General features: G+C 37.7%; 1 protein-coding gene across 1 annotated transcript in view; it reads left to right on the top strand.

Moving 5' to 3' along the window:
• The window catches only part of LOC5570783 (Bardet-Biedl syndrome 4 protein homolog), a 36,064-nt gene extending 20,299 nt beyond the window's left edge, over nt 1–15,765 (top strand). Inside the window, exons 9-10 of the mRNA XM_001653236.2 lie at nt 12,985–13,184; nt 15,064–15,765. Of these exons, the coding sequence (XP_001653286.2) occupies nt 12,985–13,184; nt 15,064–15,321 (458 nt within the window). The 3' untranslated portion in view covers nt 15,322–15,765. The remainder of the gene's footprint in view (nt 1–12,984; nt 13,185–15,063) is intronic.
• Nucleotides 15,766–17,647: the final 1,882 nt, after the last annotated feature.

Below are 17,647 nucleotides of genomic sequence, written 5' to 3' on the forward strand. Positions count from 1 at the left end.
GGTTATTGCATTAATTATTCACATTGATTGATTGGAGTCTGAAATCGACTGTATTTACGAACTTATACGAATAAACCATCTTTATGCTAATCACAGCTCCTAAACATCAATTCTGTGGAAATTGTGTATTATCATGGCATAACTGCAATATTATTTAATAATTTGTAAAATATTTTGTCTTCAAAAATTCCACATGAAATGTTTCAATGTATGCCGGCAAAAAGTTCCCAATTTGGTGACCCATTTAAATGAATATTTTCCATAGGTATAAAAATTTAGAATGCCCACCTTCATTGTTTCGCTAATAGCTTGGTCAGTTAAAATAATAATTTGATTCTTCTACTTATGATTTTCATGAGCAGTCCATAATTCAAATCTGAGTGTCCGGAATATGTGACCAAACTGGCCAGAAACTTCACTGTGACCTAAAAATGGGGTTTTTCTGAGGAGTAAAAATTTAACGTTGCCACCATTGTCTTCGGAAAGTTAAAAAAAATTTCCCTGACGTATTCATTGAGTGTGTGAAAAATTTGTACAGAAGAACGTCTTCTAGGGTTCAATTCAATGTTTTTTTTTGTCAAATGACATAAAAATAAATTCCTCTGTCAGGCAAGGATGCCCACTAGTGTGGGACAAAATTTAGATTCTTGTTCTTGTCCACTTTTTGGATTGCATTCGAGTCCCATAACAACTGTGCAAAATTTCAGCTCAATCAGCGAAACTATATTTTAGCGCCAGCCATTCAAAGTTTGTATGAGCATTGTTGTTCATAAATATACCTAACGAGATCTGTGTTCAGAATTTTTATAAAGTACACTGCCGTTATACGCATAATATTCCCATGTTACTTATATGCATTTTAACTTTTTACCACAGACAAACAGACGTCACACTCTCATCATTGTCCATCGACCACCTTTTTAACGGTCGATTCAAAAACATGGTAGGTGGCCAATCCGCCACCCGCAGCGCTCGCATCGTTTTTGTTCGCGTTTGACGTTTGCACACTACCGCCATCTGTTGGCCCATCGGCCAAATACAATCATTTTAGCATTGGGCGCACATGTCCTCGTGACTATGATTTTGATCGAGATTTGTTCTAAGTGTTACGTCTGTTTGTCTGTGTTTTTACCATCAAACAGTTTATTTTTACGTAAAGTTTTAGAAAACACTTACCAAAAATTAACTTTGATCGGAAACTCAATGGAAAGCAAGCCAAGTCAGTTTGTCCCATTGTTGAATTTCCACACATAACTGTTCCACTACTGCATTTCTACGCATAACTGTTCCACTATACAATTCGCTGCGCTGATCTCGAACAAACTATTCAGTAGGCAGTTTTTAATTAGCTGGTGTTTGAGAAAATCGCTTTGAACATCTTCTTACGTTGGCTTTACATCCCATGTGGAACACAATCTGTTTTATGTGTTTGTATTATCGGGATGCATTCATCATTCATGCGAGCCTGGCGTCAAATTTGATTAAAATTTTTAATATCAAAATATTATTTCCCATCCGTTATTCAATGAATTTCAAATGAGTTTTCATGGTCGATCACACAATTCTTCTAGTTTTTGGAACCGCGGTCATCGATTAGAAATGTATCGAATTTTGGATTCATTCACCTAACCACTTTAATTTCGAGTCCATGGCTTGCGATAAATCAACTTCATGATTTAGCAAACCAAGTCTCAATAAAAATATTTCGACCGTTTTTGGATGACTTGGCCACATGCTGGGTTGTTCCAAATACCGGTTCACTGGTGGAAGTGGCCATTATATTAGCGAATCTAAAACCTGGCTTGCGATATTTCATTTTTCATGAATTTGCAAATCACGACCAAACGTGATTCAAATGTATTTTAATGACTTGACCACATGTTGGATTGTTCCGAATTCTCGGTTCCCTGGGGGAAATGGCCACAAAACTGTCAGTTCTGAAACCAAGCTGGCAACATCAAACTACATAAATTCCCAAATCAAGGCTAAAGAAGGGTAATTCAAACGTTATTGGATGACTTGATAACATGCCAGGTTGTTTTGGATACCCTGTTCCCCAGAGGAAGTGGCCATTATATTGGCCATTCTGAGTCCTATCTTGCGACATATCAAACTTCAGCAATTTGGAAATTACGTCAAAAGAAGAATAGTTCAAGAGGTTTTGGATGACCTGGCCACATACTGGGTTATTCCGGATAACTGGTTCTTCGATGCAAGTGGCAAATGTATTGGCGGTTCTGAAACCTTATTTGCGGTGTAACAAATATCATGATTTTGCAAACCATGCCCAAAGAAATATCAAATCGTGTGAAGATTTGTAAGGTGAATTTTGAGTTAAATATATAGGGGGAGATCCCCCAGTGCCGGACAGCACCCAATACCGGACAAGGTCCAAACATTGAGAAATCATGGTCCAATCAAGATGGTGTATTAGTAGAAAAGAAAGCTATTATGTAGACTAATGTTTGCGTAGAATAACACATCCTTGAAATATGCATGCCTTTTTAAAAAAGTAGAAAAGTTTGAAAATCTTAAAAAAAAATGGCGTATCCTCTTAATTTTGAGCCTACTTAGTAATTATTTTGAATATGAAAAAAAAATTGGATCCCGCAAGCATGATCGAAAATTATCCTAATTTGATATTGTGAATGTATTTTGTACCATAATTGAACTAAATATGGACAAATTACAATTTTGGTTAAGCACCTCTTGTCCCTCAGTTTCGGACAGCTTGATTTGTTATATGATATCTTTGCAATTATTGCATCAGTGTCTCAAAATACTTTCATTTTTCATGGGTTCCGTCGATCATGGTATCTTACTTACTTACTTATTTGGCTTTACATCAATTATCTTGATAAAGCCTCGCCAACAATATTTCGCCAATTCCCTCGGATCATGGCCGCTTCTCTCCATCCTCGACTGTGACCCACGCTCTCCAGGTCCTGGTGTACCTGGTCAATCCACCTAGCTCGCTGCGCCCCACGCCTTCTTGTTCCGACCGGATTCGTGGCGTACACCATCTTTACAGGGTTGTTGTCCGGCATTCTTGCAACATGCCCTGCCCAGCGTATCCTTCCAGCTTTAGCTACCTTCACGATACTGGGTTCGCCGTAGAGTTGAGCGAGCTCGTGGTTCATCCTTCGCCGCCACACGCCGTTCTCCTGCACGCCGCCGAAGATCGTCCTTAGCACTCGGCGTTCGAAAACCCCAAGAGCTTGCAAGTCCTCCTCGAGCATAGTCCACGCCTCATGCCCATAGAGGACTACCGGTCTTATGAGCGTTTTGTACATCGTGCATTTGGTGCGGGGGTGAATCTTTCTTGACCGTAGTTTCTTCTGGAGCCCATAGTAGGCACGACTTCCGCTGATGATGCGCCTTCGTATTTCCCGACTAACATTGTTGTCAGCCGTCAACAAGGATCCAAGGTAGACGAACTCGTCCACCACCTCGAAGGTATCCCCGTCTATCGTAACACTGCTTCCTAGGCGGGCCCTGTCGCGCTCAGTTCCGCCAACCAGCATGTACTTTGTTTTCGACGCATTCACCATTAGCCCGACTCTTGTTGTTTCGCGTTTCAGGCGGGTGAACAAATCTGCCACCGTTTCAAATTTTCTCCCAATAATATCCATGTCGTCCGCGAAGCAAACAAATTGTCCGGATCTCATGAAAATCGTGCCTCGACTGTTAAGTCCGGCTCTCCGCATGACACCTTCAAGCGCAATATTGAACAACAGGCACGAAAGTCCGTCGCCCTGTCGTAGTCCCCGCCGAGACTCGAACGAACTGGAGTGTTCGCCCGAGATCTTCACGCAGTTTTGCACACCGTCCATCGTTGCTCTGATCAATCTTGCGAGCTTCCCGGGAAAGATCATGGTATCAAACATGCAATAAAATTAAGAAGAATGAACATTCAGAACAACATCGTAAAATGTGTTTCTTTTCATCATATATGAAAGAGGTTTTTGATAGGCATCTTGCAAACTAAGAAAAACTCAAATTATTCTTGTAAATGTTGCAAATGCATTGAATTGGTAATTATAAACTATTCATATAGTGTACACATTCAATGATGTTCAAATTCAAAGAATTCAAGGCATTTCCAGATCGTGTCCGGTATTGGGTGCCACCTTTCAAGATCGATCAATTTGGTACTAAAATACATCATCAACATGCAATGTCCAAATTCATATTTATATTTTGAAATTTGTTTTTGTACACTATAAAAATGATAATATTTATCATAAATGGGTAACACGAGCTCATAAAATCAATATTTTTCGAATTATGAATTTAGTGGATTAAGTGTCCGGTACTGGGGGATTTCCCCATACTCCGCAGAATACCCAGGTAATCAATAAGCATTAAAGTAAGCCGCGCAGTAGACTGCTTTTTGCATTTTTACTGCTCCTTGCCCTAATAAAGAAGTAGGATTGCTTAGCTGCCTTTAATGGACAGAAGCAGTGCTTTTTAAAACCTCTCGGCTATTAATAAGCACTCAAAATGCACGGGATGTTTTCGAAACAGAGCAATCGAAATGCTTCTCTACTGCTGTGTTAATGTCATGAAAGAGGAGTACAGATGAATGTTATTGAAAACTGGACAAACATTTGAAAAGGGCCCAAGAGGTCTTGAGCCTTTTTTCAGAAACGTTGCTGTTGAGCCCTTCTTAGCCCGCCCACACAAACTAACACCACTATCTGATAGATTGATGTTAGCTCTTCCTGATAGTGGTATTGGTGAGCACGATCGAGTTGAATTGGGCTCAACAGCGGCTTGCAAAGCCTATGTTTACCAATGTCGATGTGCCCTTTTGAAATGTTTGTCCAGAAAAGACAACTGACAACATCCTTTGTCTCTCCCCCTCTCTTCGTTTGTGTGGGCTGCTTTGACAATTTATTGAACCGATGCTATCGAGTGAAGGAGAAAGATGATCTTCATGACGAAATACACGAACACGTGCGCAAATTTGCTGGTTGAAAATACTGCCGTTTGATTTTGCTGGGAACAGCTGATCTTTGTTTATATTTTCAACCAGCACTCTTTAAGTAGTGTTGGTGACATGTAACGTGTATGTACACGAGCGCAGAAACCACTATTAACCATTCTTTAATTGCGGGTCATGGTTTCGAATCGCAATTAAAGACAGAGTAGCCAAAAAAATACAGCTCAGAAGTATCGGCGTCAGCAACGGTAAGAAGTGTGAGGAGATGAAAAATATTTTTGTTTTGGCTCTTCCTTCTCGGAGGCGTTACACTTTTTTGACAATCGTGTGCAACGTTCCTGAAGGTGTAGCATTAAAACAGCACGTTATTTCGTCAAAACCTGCATTGACAAAGCACTAATGGCAGCTATATGTTTAATAAGCATTTGAATTCACCTACAGGTGTCCTAATTTACTATAAGTCCACCAAAACGATTGCTAATGCTGACGACATTAATATTTTCATAAGAAACGACGAAGAGTTTGATTTGCTTGTTCAAATTTTGCACTCTTTTGAATCGTTTGGGAAGATTGAAATGAATACTAGTAAATCTGTTTATATGAGAATCAATAAATGCATTTTAGGCCCACAACAGATTCCAGAAGTAAATCATCTAAAAATGTTGGGAATAGAGTTTTCATCTAAGATTAGTTCAATTATAAATTCTAACTATGACAGAATAATACAAAGCGTAGAGTGAATGTTACAGGTACACAGTGTTAGGAACTTAAATTTATGAGAAAAAAGCTGGTTGATTACTTTCTTCGTACTTTTGAATTTTTGGTATTTGGTCCAGGTTTTTCCCACTGCGGAGTTCTGTTTGATCTTTCGACCTTGACGCTTGCTTTTGCCGGAGCGAGCGACGAGGGCAGGATCAAACATGTCGCGCGTCGATCTCGTAAGTGAAAAAGTGGCGTGATCGGGGAGTTCGGTTGGAGTAAGTTAAAAAGTGCCGCGATCGGTTCGTTCTTTTTGATCTTTCGACGACCTTGACGCTTGCTCCTGGGCAGTGCGTCAAGAAAGCCCGAGCTGTCGTCCGTGTTTTTTTTTCGGGTCGCGCGCCTATTTTTTTTTTTCTGAGTGCTAGCCGAGCAAACGAGTGAAGCTGAAAGTGGATTGTGGCTGCTCAGTCAAGGATAACGGATCAATTGGTGAGCTCGTTTCATGCTACTATTTCTAATCTATAAAATATGTATGACTGCACATTTAATCGTTACAATTGTGGGATGTAAATATGATGTTTCAACAAAATATGGATGGTTCGTCACTGTGAGTGTCGACACAAACTCTGATTCATGATTTATTTATGTTTAACATTTTTTTTTCAGAACACCCCTTATATACCTTTATTTTTGTAATTAAAAAAACTTTGAATGGTTCGACACTACAAGTGTAGACTTGCGAAAGGTTCACTTTATTCAACAAACTTTGGATGGTTCGCCACTGTAAGTGTCGGCATAAGAATAAGAGTGTTCTATGATGTCCCAACCAATTAAAAGACTCAATGACTTTTCAAATGAGTAAAATATAATAACACATGCTTTCGTACTGACAGCTGTAGTAATGTTACATTTAGGTATTTGTTCAACAAACTTTGAATGGTTCGTCACCTCAAGTGTTGGCATAATTTTCCTCTACATAGAAATTATATGAACAATTATATTTACGTATAAGCATGTATATATCTCACAAATCATTGTTTATTATGGTCTAATCGCTTATCAAAGTGAATCCTGTGACCCAACGATCCTCCCCATTAACAAACATCCCTCCCAGTAACCTTTGTGGAGATGCAGAGGCAAACACGGTCTCCAAATAGCAAAGGTTACACACTAACATTCCTTCCCTCAATCCCACCTGACTGCAAGGACGTGGCCGGCGCCGTTATTGACCTTGTATAAATAGAGGCACTGAATTATGCACACTGAAGAAGATTATGGCCAATCCCAGCTGAACTTCTAGTTGATTCTTTGTGCATTTTCACTGACTTCGGTCAATCAAGGAATAGCAACCATTGATATGTGTAGTCAGTCTAAGCTAAGCTAAGCTTTGGTCCAGGTTTTTCCCACTGCGAAAAAGCACATAGCTGAAATCAAATGCTGTGTGGGTCAATTTTTATGGAAAGGATTCATATTTGAATTCAATAGAGAACAGCTTTATTTGGATTATGATCAGGGTGGGCTGCGGTTAGTAGATCCAGAATCGAAAACAAAGTCTCTTTTTATTAAAAATGCAATAGACTGGGAAAATAACGCTACATCAGAAGAATACATAATACATACGGTAGCGAAAAAACTCAAAATTTACAATACGAATCCTTAAACGATTCGAGTAAGAGTGCATCGAAATGCGAGAATTTTTTTTTCTAGTACTCTTTCTCTCTTGCTTCTATGCTCACCCTCACACTTCAATTCAAAAGAGCTCTTGAGTGACCCGTTCGAACGAAACAGTTCTCGCGGCATTGTTAAAGAACTCTTTTTTGATGGAATTTTCGTTCGTTGTGTTTTGTGTAGGCTTACCAGATGGTATCTCTTGGGAGGACATGTCCTCCTTTTTGATCATATGTCCTCCCGTCCTCCCTTGGGCTGAAAATGTCCTCCTTTTTCATAGTGGGCAAATAAAATATTTGGAATCCGTCTATACGTGTTCAATTATTTCAACATTTTTTTGTAACAACAAAGTTTTTTGTAACAACGAGGACCAGCAACTGACATAATCGGATAGTTCGTAAGTCATCCGCATAGCTGGCGCCACAATCTAACTTTTTATCGTGACATCCTAGAGACTTGTCATGTTCGGCAAAGTTGTTCATTTTGATAAAATAAACAACTCTCTCGTAGACGCAAAATTTCACAGCCTACTGTTCTCGAGTTATTGGCAAAATAAGACCAAATTTATGAAAAAAACGATTATTTTTACCGAGTTTGACATTTTCTTAAGAACAATGTCAAATAATATTTTTTGCTGATAAAATATGACAAACACAAACTCTGGTGGAAAATTTTCAACAAGACGACACCTAAAAAATTAAAAAAACTTAAAAATAAAGCAATTTTTGAATTTTAATATTTCCAAAAGCGCAAAAAGTCGCTAACTCAAATTTTCAGGAAACATAGAACAATACTTGATGAAACGGATGTCAAAATTTCAGAGAGATAGAGTTCGGTGTTTTTGAGATTTTTAAATTTTTCTACGTTTTTTTTTCATTACCGGATTATCATCGTGGCAAATACTAGTGTAATTTCAAATAAGTGGAAACAATATATATTATTATTTCATGAAAATATCATATCTAGAATACAAGTTGGCTTTGGTTTTCATCTGGAATTCGTCTGTTACAGTTTTTGGAAGCTCTGCATTTAAGCAATTCACCGAAATTCAAACGCATATTTAGGCTTAAACAACCTTATAGTCCTCATAGTCGAAGAAGTCTCCAAATTGCTACTTTTGATCTGCATCCTCTGTTTCAAAACATCCAAAGATCGATCAACGCTTTTCTGCTCTTCCTCAAAAAACAAATTCACAAGCTGATGACAAGAGATCTTGAGATCGTGAGATATCGACATGTTTTATAATACGATATTTACAAAAAAAATTGTGAATAGCTCACCTTGAGTCATGATGGCAACAATTAACTGACACATGATCAAATTTTTCATGGCATACTATATCATTTGAATGAATGAAGAAAAACATACATGTACCAAGTTCTAATCTGCGCTTTCATCTATATTACTCAATATTAACTCAAGGAACTGCTCTAAAACTGAATGTCATGGCTACTATGATGGCTTATTCAAACAGTTTTCTAAGTTTATATCTCAAAAACACCAAAACATACCTCTCTGAAATTTTGACATCCGTTTCATCTATGTTTTTTGTTGCCTGGAAATTTGGGATTGCGATTTTTTGCGCTTTTAGAGATATTAAGGTTCAAAAATGTCTCTATTTTTCAAGTATTTTCATTATTTTATTTTATTCATAAGCATGGTCCCAGACAACTAGAAATCGCATGAAAGTTCACGTTACAACTCGTTTATTCATACTAATTACATCAAACTCGCAAAGCACTGTGGATAAACTCGTCAGATTGATAAGTTTCCTCGCACAAAACACTTATTTTCTGAGTTCATTTGTACGTTTTGTTTCGTCTCGTACACTCGTGCAAAGTAAGTCGAATCAATCCGTAGCAGCTGTCAAATCAACATTTGTTATCATAAGTTAAGTCGCATACGATCACAGGTTTCTTCGGTACTATATTTATACACTCGCATTGTATGTTATTATTCATCACATAATATATGCACGCATATCGCCTCCACTTTTGTACGTAGAAGGCCATTTCGCTACATCTTGTAAGTGAAATTTTGCACATACAAAGCCTCCAGGTGATTTCGTTATACGTACATTTTGGTTGCCTGGGGTATTATTAAAATTTTTCCACCAGACTTTGAGAAAAAATTTAAACTCGGTGACACAATCGTTTTTTCACTAATTTGGTCTGATTTCGCCAATAACTAGAAAACAGTAGGCTATGGAATTTCAATGTCTTTGATAGAGTTGTTTATTTTATTGAAATGAACAACGTTGTCGAACATGCCAAGTCTCTAGAACGTCACAGTAACAAGTTGTATTGTGCCACCACCTATATGGACGGGTAACGAACTATACGTTTATGCCAGTAAATGGGCCTTGTTGTTACAAAAAACTTTGCAGAAGACACCAAATGCGGGAAACGCTTCGTTACCGAGCTATTAATTTTGTCCCGCCAGATTGTGTCCCTGGTCCAATGGTGGGCCAACCTTTTTGGTCACTTTAATACATGCTTTCTTCAATTCCAGCTCGATTTTAAACACTTTGGACAATTTTCGAACTTTGGCCTTCGTTATAGCAATAGAAATATTAGTAGTAGAACGCTAGTGGCGCTGTTGTCACAAAACTGATTTTAATTATTATTACCTTAAATTATGGTTTTTCAGTGTTTGTTCAATACCATGCCGTTGTTTTGATTTTTATAATTAATTTGACACTTTGATGCCCGGTACTCACGCTGTCAGTTTGTGGCAAGCTAGATGTTGGTAACACAAACAGCAGCGACATTAGCATTCTTAGGTTACTGCTTATACTGTTATAGGCCAAAATCTTTCCACCGGACGAATTTCTGGTAAATTTGGCTGGTTGGTGTTAACGTTATTGTATCTGTAACAATCCAACGTCGATCGCGCGTAATGGTACGATGCCAGATCCGGCCAAAATAATGTCTCGCCTCCGTGAGACCGCAAAAAATGCAACAAACGCTTCTAGAGTAAGGTGACCAGACGTCCCGCGTTTCGCGGGACAACGCAATTTGCAACATGATATTACTGCGTCAAAACTAATTGTTTGACTAAACTAAGAAATTAGATCATGATTTGAACCTAAAATGTTTGTAGAATATACATCCAATACGAATAATGTTTAATTGGGAACGAGATCTGACAGGGTGTCCCGCGTTTCGCGGGACATATATGGTCGCTTTATTCTAGAGGCACTCGGTGCGGTTAATTTCGTTGTTCGTTGTAATGTACGGTTTATTCAGTTTACCGCATTGGCATATGGCCTGCCATTGCAAGTATTTCTTGTCGAATTTGTCCATTTTTTCTTCCTTATATCTTTCGACACATCAAACCGTGATTTGGCAACGTAGAACTCCAGCCCCGGTAGGTTTCGACATCCATAACCACACATTTCGGTTTCGTTAACCACTCCCGATACTGCTTCCTTGCGCGGGATTTGGCCGCCGTGTTTTGTTGATCACGCCGGTTCGGTGCCTTCCGGACCTTAAATACATGAATCCCAGCTCGTTTCATGGTTTGCTGAACGAACCAGGCGGAACACTTGGCCTTCAGAGCCGCGTCGCAAATCGAAAGGTTCGGATTACGCTTGAAATAGGGTCGGTTTTCTCTTAGTGGACAGTTTCCTATAGTCGCTACGGCCGTTCTGCTATAAATCTTTTCAAAACATTTTATGGAGCTATTTATGTAAGTACCATTGATACACAGCTTGATTTTGTTCAAAAAAATGATCGAAATAATTAGTTTTGCTTAAAATTTGAGCTCCTTTGCGCCTATAGTAAACCTATTGTTCCTATAGTAGCACTACTGAGAAAAACTTTTTCTTATTTTACAAAATAATTGATGAATTAAGAACTTTTTTTTACATCAAACGAAAGCTTTTGATGTACACTTTGTAGGAAAAATATAAAAGTTTTGTAAAAATGCGGTTTTGATAAGTATTTTGCTAACGCCGTGAGCTAGTGCTACTATAGGAACAGAAATTAAAAATAGTGCTACTATAGGCATATGTATTCCTATAGTGGCACATGCGATATTAAATACAAACATTTGAGTTTTCGTAGTTTTCATATTTTTCCCACAAAACCAAGATAAAAAGCTTTCAGATGATGCTAAAATAATATCGTTATTTTTTGATTTTATACGAATATTTGTTCTTAGCTATGCGGCTTTTGGTACATCGACCCTAATCCAACACCTTCCGGGCCTTCACAGGGTCAGCTGTTTTCAATTTTCTTCCACTTCCAGCCCACCTCTCGGTCGTCTGGGACCACCCGAGAGACAGTTGTATGGGTGATTCCCAGTTGATTTCCGATCCATCTCATGCTGGCAGTCAGATTTTCCATGACGGCGCGTTCTCCGGCGAGTTTCTTCTTGTTTCGATGCCATCTTAATAATCACTGAACAGATTGTTATGAAATTTTGCATATGTAAACATAGTTATACCCAGATGTTCATCAATTTTTACCCACGGACAAAAAAGTTACACACGGAAAACAATGGTGCATTTTTTTAGAGTACAGGCCTTATTCGGTCTTCAGTACCAGTGGTTGTCTTACTATCATTCCATCCCTTCCCCTATGTCCGTGTGGATGTGACCTGCGCCGTTATTGACATAAAATATGAACACACTTAGATACAATTACTGGGGTCGGTAAAACTTTACTGGGTTTTGGAACTACCGAAAAAGTCAGTAAAATGAAAACTGTCGCCACGCGTAATTGAAAAGCAAATTCCACCATGTTTTATTTTTTATCGATATGCGATATAAAAAGAAAGCTCTCTGCAAAATTTCAATAAAAAATCTCTGTTTTTCGATTTTTGACATTTTATTTTAGTTTACTGACTTTTTCGGTAGTTCCAAAACCCAGTTATTTTTACCGAACAGATTGAGTGTGAACATTCGATTCGTGCACATCTAGAATGGTTAGCTAATATCAAGCCCCATTCATTGAACAACTACGAAGTGCTCATTTTTGCTCATGATCATGCTCATACTAATGCTAACATTGATGGTATTTCTATTGAAATAACTGCTAACTACAAAAAAATAGAAACATTTAATGAAAAATCTAATGAACTGGTTACGCTGTTGGCATTTTGATTGCCGAACGCTTTGGATTCAAAAACCTATTTCGGGGGGGCTCATAAAACCTCTGGGAATGGAAGAATTTAGGCAGTAAAATGTGCTATTTGCTTCAAAAGATTCAAATATGTTTAAAAAAGTAAGCAAAATTATGGGGTTTTGTCATATTTTTAATCACGGAGAGTGATCCTTTGGGCCGAGATTAGGCCCGATCTAGGTTTATAAATTGGACTTTGTTCATGTTTCGAATCAATGTTGAATCAATTTGAAAAATGACCCTGCTGCTACGTGAATTTCCTTTTTCTACAGTCTGGTCTCCAATTGAACGCTACCACCATTTTACGCCCATTGGAATTCCTCGGCTACCGTTCAATCAATTCAGGTGAAATTTGGCATGTAAAAAGTTCATAGTACGTGTCAGCCACAAATAAAATCAGCCTAACCCTATTAAAACCTGTTGAGAAATTGCCGTTGGAGGAAAGTGGGTGGCAGCGTCTCATAGGAGACCTAACTGTACCTTACAATTGTAGATTTTCTTTAGAAAGCCTCTATCACTGAAAACCTTAATTTCTATTCTCAGCTTGCCTCAGGCACCTCAACGACGCGGGAAACGCGTACCTATCCCTGGAAAAGTCCACCATGCTGCCGGACGCCATCAAAAATCCATTGATCTATCTCAATTTTGCTCTGTACTGCTACGAAATCGGGAAACCAGATCAATCCGTATCCTACTTGGCCAACTTTCTGGAAATGACTCAACACATCAGCGTCCACAGGGAGGTGAGTAAGAACCGTAACTTTTTCATGCGTGGAAAGTGTCGCCCGGAACGATTTCGAGTGATGCGAATATAAAAGAATAAACAGCACACGGTGGCCCGCTAGACCGTTATTGTGAGGAAAAATGTCCAACAAATCTCAGTACAGGGCTCGATTTTTGAAATCATTTTTCACATCTGATTCAATTTAAAAATATCCTTATGAAGAATCACCAGAAATTTTGACTGAACTTCAAAATTCGCTAAGAAATTTTAAATTAAATATAAGAAATATTCAGTTATACCGTCAAACGGGGTAACTTGCAACAGGGGTGAAACTTGCAACACTTCGACATGTAACCGAATTGACGTTTCGTTTAGCATTTAGTCAAATTATTGTTATTCATTTCACCGTTTATTGACTTTAGGCTTAAAACAGTAGATTTTGTAGAGGGTTTGAGTATTGTTTCTTTTTTATTTGGTTTGCTGGAGGTAAAAATCGTATTACACGTTGTATTGTATGAAATTAATGCTGAAAATCGTTCCTCGTACAACACAAACGGTAAAAATGAGCCATTCAGGGCATTTGCTATCAGTTACAGTTCATAATAGTGTACTAATTGACAGTAAAAAAGTTTTGATAATTTGATGCTTGAACACTATAAAAATTCAAAAACGTTTTTGACTGCCCTTGTGGGGTAACTTGCAACAGCAATTTTAATCTCAATTGTTCGATATTTCTTGCCGGTTGCCATTAAAAACACATGAAAAAGCGAAATTGAACATATATTTGTTCAGTAACATTAAAATTGTTGTACATCAATTAGTTCTATAAGCATTTGGTACTGAATATTAGAAAATTTATATAAATCGCAATACAATTAGAATTAGGTTTATTTCCTTCATGAAAATAGTAAAAACTTTCTGCATTGGAAACTTTATGCATATAATATGATGATAGTTATGTCAAAACACTAAGAAAGGCTGTTTAAAGACATAAATATCAATATAAGATACGTTGCTTCGGTTGAAATATATATAAATAAAAGTTATGTGAAGTATAACCTACAATACTATAACATTTGTTGATAAATTGTATTGAAACATTTTAATGGCTTTTTAAGAATGGTCAAGACTTATGATATGCTAGAATTTCCCCGTGTGGACATCCTATGCAATACCAATGTAGTTTTCAATCGAATTGGTTTAATGCTCATAATTCAATCAAAAATAATTAGTTTTCTAAGAGTAAAGTATCCTGTTTCTGATTATTGTTATGCTTTTACTGCAGAAGTTTAGTAAATGATCATAATAAAACGATATAGGTTAAGTTTTTAATGATGAAATTTAGGTTGCACTATGTGTTGCATGTTACCCCACATCAGGGGTAGCATGAAAAATGTATACTTTTCGTCTCTCCTGAGCCTAGAAAACCAAATACTGTTAAAATTATTATCGCGTGGTATTATTTACGTGGCGATTAGGCTACCAGATGGTTTTTATCTCATCTGAATCCTTAAATTTTTCATCCATATAGCTTTGAAGTTGAATTGTGTTGCAAGTTACCCCGCCAAACGCCAAAAATAATGTTCATTTTTTTAACTTTTTCAGGATTTTTTGTGTTATTGGTTAATTCTAATATGAATTATTTTAAAATTTCAAAGCTTAAATTTAATATCAATTTTTCGATAATTTTCCTTGGATTTTTTTTAATCGGACCTGATGTGTCTCCAAGAATCGAGCCCTATTCATCGTTTCGATGGACTATTTTTTCGTAAATAACAGTCTAGCAGTGCACCGTGAGCGAGCACTTTCCTCGTAAAGTTTATGCAATATAAATCGTGCTTTCTCTGATTCTGTTTTTCCATGTTTCGCATTTGCACATGAACGCCGGTCGGAGACAGTACTTGAAGATGGCAGATCGGTTGAATGCAGCGTTGTCATCGTCGGTCACCACTGGGCAAGGGCTTCTTCTGCCATCGGTGGCGGTTGAAGCTCAGCATCGTGCGGCAACTGCTACTGTTGATATGACCGCGTCCACTTCAAACAACGAGGACGAAACCACCCCAGAGGACACCGCTACCAGCAGTGGCATACGTAATGAAGGCACCGACGTCGCCAGTACTGCGAGCATTGATGATGGCCAACAAGGCAACGAATAGTGATTTATCTTCGTGCAAAATATGGGAAAAAATAAAATAAATTTTGCGTGTTTCAATGTAACTTTGTTACTCTAATTGACTACATTTGAGTTTTAAATCACCTATACAGATTTTTTGTCAACCTATTTAGATAACATCTTAAAATATTTAATTATCGTACAAAAATAGAAAAATATGTATGGAATTAACATGAGTAATTCGACTACTTTCCAACTTGACATCACTGTGCAACGGCAGGGAGAAGACATTAGATGATGAATCGGTGCATAACAAAGACGGTTGAAGATGGAAAAGCGGTCACTCGGGTTGTTGATGCATCCAGCGATGATTGCCAAGCCAGTGAGTGACTGACAATTGCAACTCTGCTTTGAATTCTGTTTGCGTATCCATCCACAAAAGAGCACAAGGTTGCAGGCAGAAGGATGGATTGGATTATTATCGTTATCAAGTCACAATTTATGATGATTATATCCTGAAATAGTAGAGTTAAGCTTTCTTTGTCAATAGTTTTACAGATAGAGATGGACATTGCCATATAATTTTCTAGAATAGTTCTGAGTTCTAAAAAAAATAATAAAAAATGAATGATAAATGTTTAAACTTTCACTGATTACTGTACATCAAACCTTCTTCTTCTGCATTCACAACTTCCTTCCAAAATACTGGGTTTTAAACTACAACTAAACGTGGCAAAAATGAAAGAAAGGACATTTCTCCGTTTCAAACCCCACTTCAATTTTCAAACCCCACTCAGAGCCGAAAAGTGGGGTCATGGTACCAAACAATTCCGCATCCCAAGTAACCACGAAGCTATATATGCATACTTTATGTTTGCTCTATAGTGTGCTATCAGATTTTGTTTTAAAGTGACATAACCTTTAAGGGCTTTATAAAGCATAATTAAAGTGGGAAATGGCCCCACAACAACCAAATTAATGCAATACTTGGTAAAGCAGTTTTAATGCACAAGCCCTACTAAAGCATTTATGTTTGTATATTTAGGGTTCATGATGTATATTAGCTTAAAATAATGTATGTTTAGGGCTTGCGTTAAAAATAAACAAAACAATGAATCCATTGACTAACTATCGATGGTTTTCTTTACCAGCTCAATGATTGTTTTTGTTGGAATCAGGATTCGAACCCACAACTAGGATGATGGTGTGCTGGATGCCTGGCGCGTTGGTGTCCTGTGCTAAAGCTGCTGATGTAATAAGGTAGGATAACAGTTCCTTATAAACGAAGCCACTGTGTGTGTTAACATTACTATTCGCCCAGTTATTGCGAATAAAAGAATTCTCTTCGGCGATTGATTTCCTTTCCTCACCAAATGAAACATCAATAGACATAATTTGATCATCATTCTTTCTCGTAGAGGACAGAACTTAACCCACAAAACAAAGCCCTATCGCATTAAAATGATTTCAGGGGAGAGAAATTGATCGACATTTCTTCTCGCTCCTTATGAGTAAAAGAGTCTCATAGATAAAATACAACAATTCTGATTGAATAGATATATCCTTAGATCATGAAATGAGGGTTCGAGATGAAAGAAAGTCATTTCATTATTCCTCCATATCCCACAAAACGTAATGAGCGAGTGCGAACGTGATCGATCGTCTTACTTATTTATTACAGATTCAAGTGCGTTCAATGAGGTTATGCAATCTTGTATGACAGCATAACTGTATATTCACTCTAAACGCTTAGCATAATGCTATATTAAAATAATGCTACAAAGCATTTACAATGTTAATCAAATGCATCATTGCTTGACAGTTATTGAATAAATGCATGATAACATTATTAATGCAAAAAATGTTGACTTTCGACCAAATTAATGCAATATTATAATGCTTGTGGTTACTTGGGATGGATGCTTAATGTATGATTTGCGGGAATCTATGACAAAAGGTCGAAAGACAAAAGGTCGAAAGGACAGAAGGTCGAAAGACAAAAGGTCGAAAGGACAAAAGGTCGAAGAACAAAAAAGAAGGGACAAAAGGTCGAAAATATTTTTTTAAAGAAGGAAAAATTTCCCACCAAGCAAATCACTTTCGACCTTTTGTCCTTTCGACCTTTTGTCTTTCGACCTTTTGTCCTTTCGACCTTTTGTCCTTCGACCTTTTGTCCATAAACCGATTTGCGGAGGTTCTTCTCATGATAAGGGCATCTGACCTGTGAAGGAAGAAACCAAAAAGTTTGTATGCGCAAATTGCGTTGGAAGTTATTAGTCTAACTATTGGGATTGCCCTTAACGCAGACGACTCGGTGAGACTCACTCACGATTCTCATGTTTTTAGTAGACGATCGCTTACTTAAGAAT

Source organism: Aedes aegypti, chromosome 2 (genome assembly GCF_002204515.2).
Source record: "Aedes aegypti strain LVP_AGWG chromosome 2, AaegL5.0 Primary Assembly, whole genome shotgun sequence".
NCBI classification, from domain to species: Eukaryota; Metazoa; Arthropoda; class Insecta; order Diptera; family Culicidae; genus Aedes; species Aedes aegypti.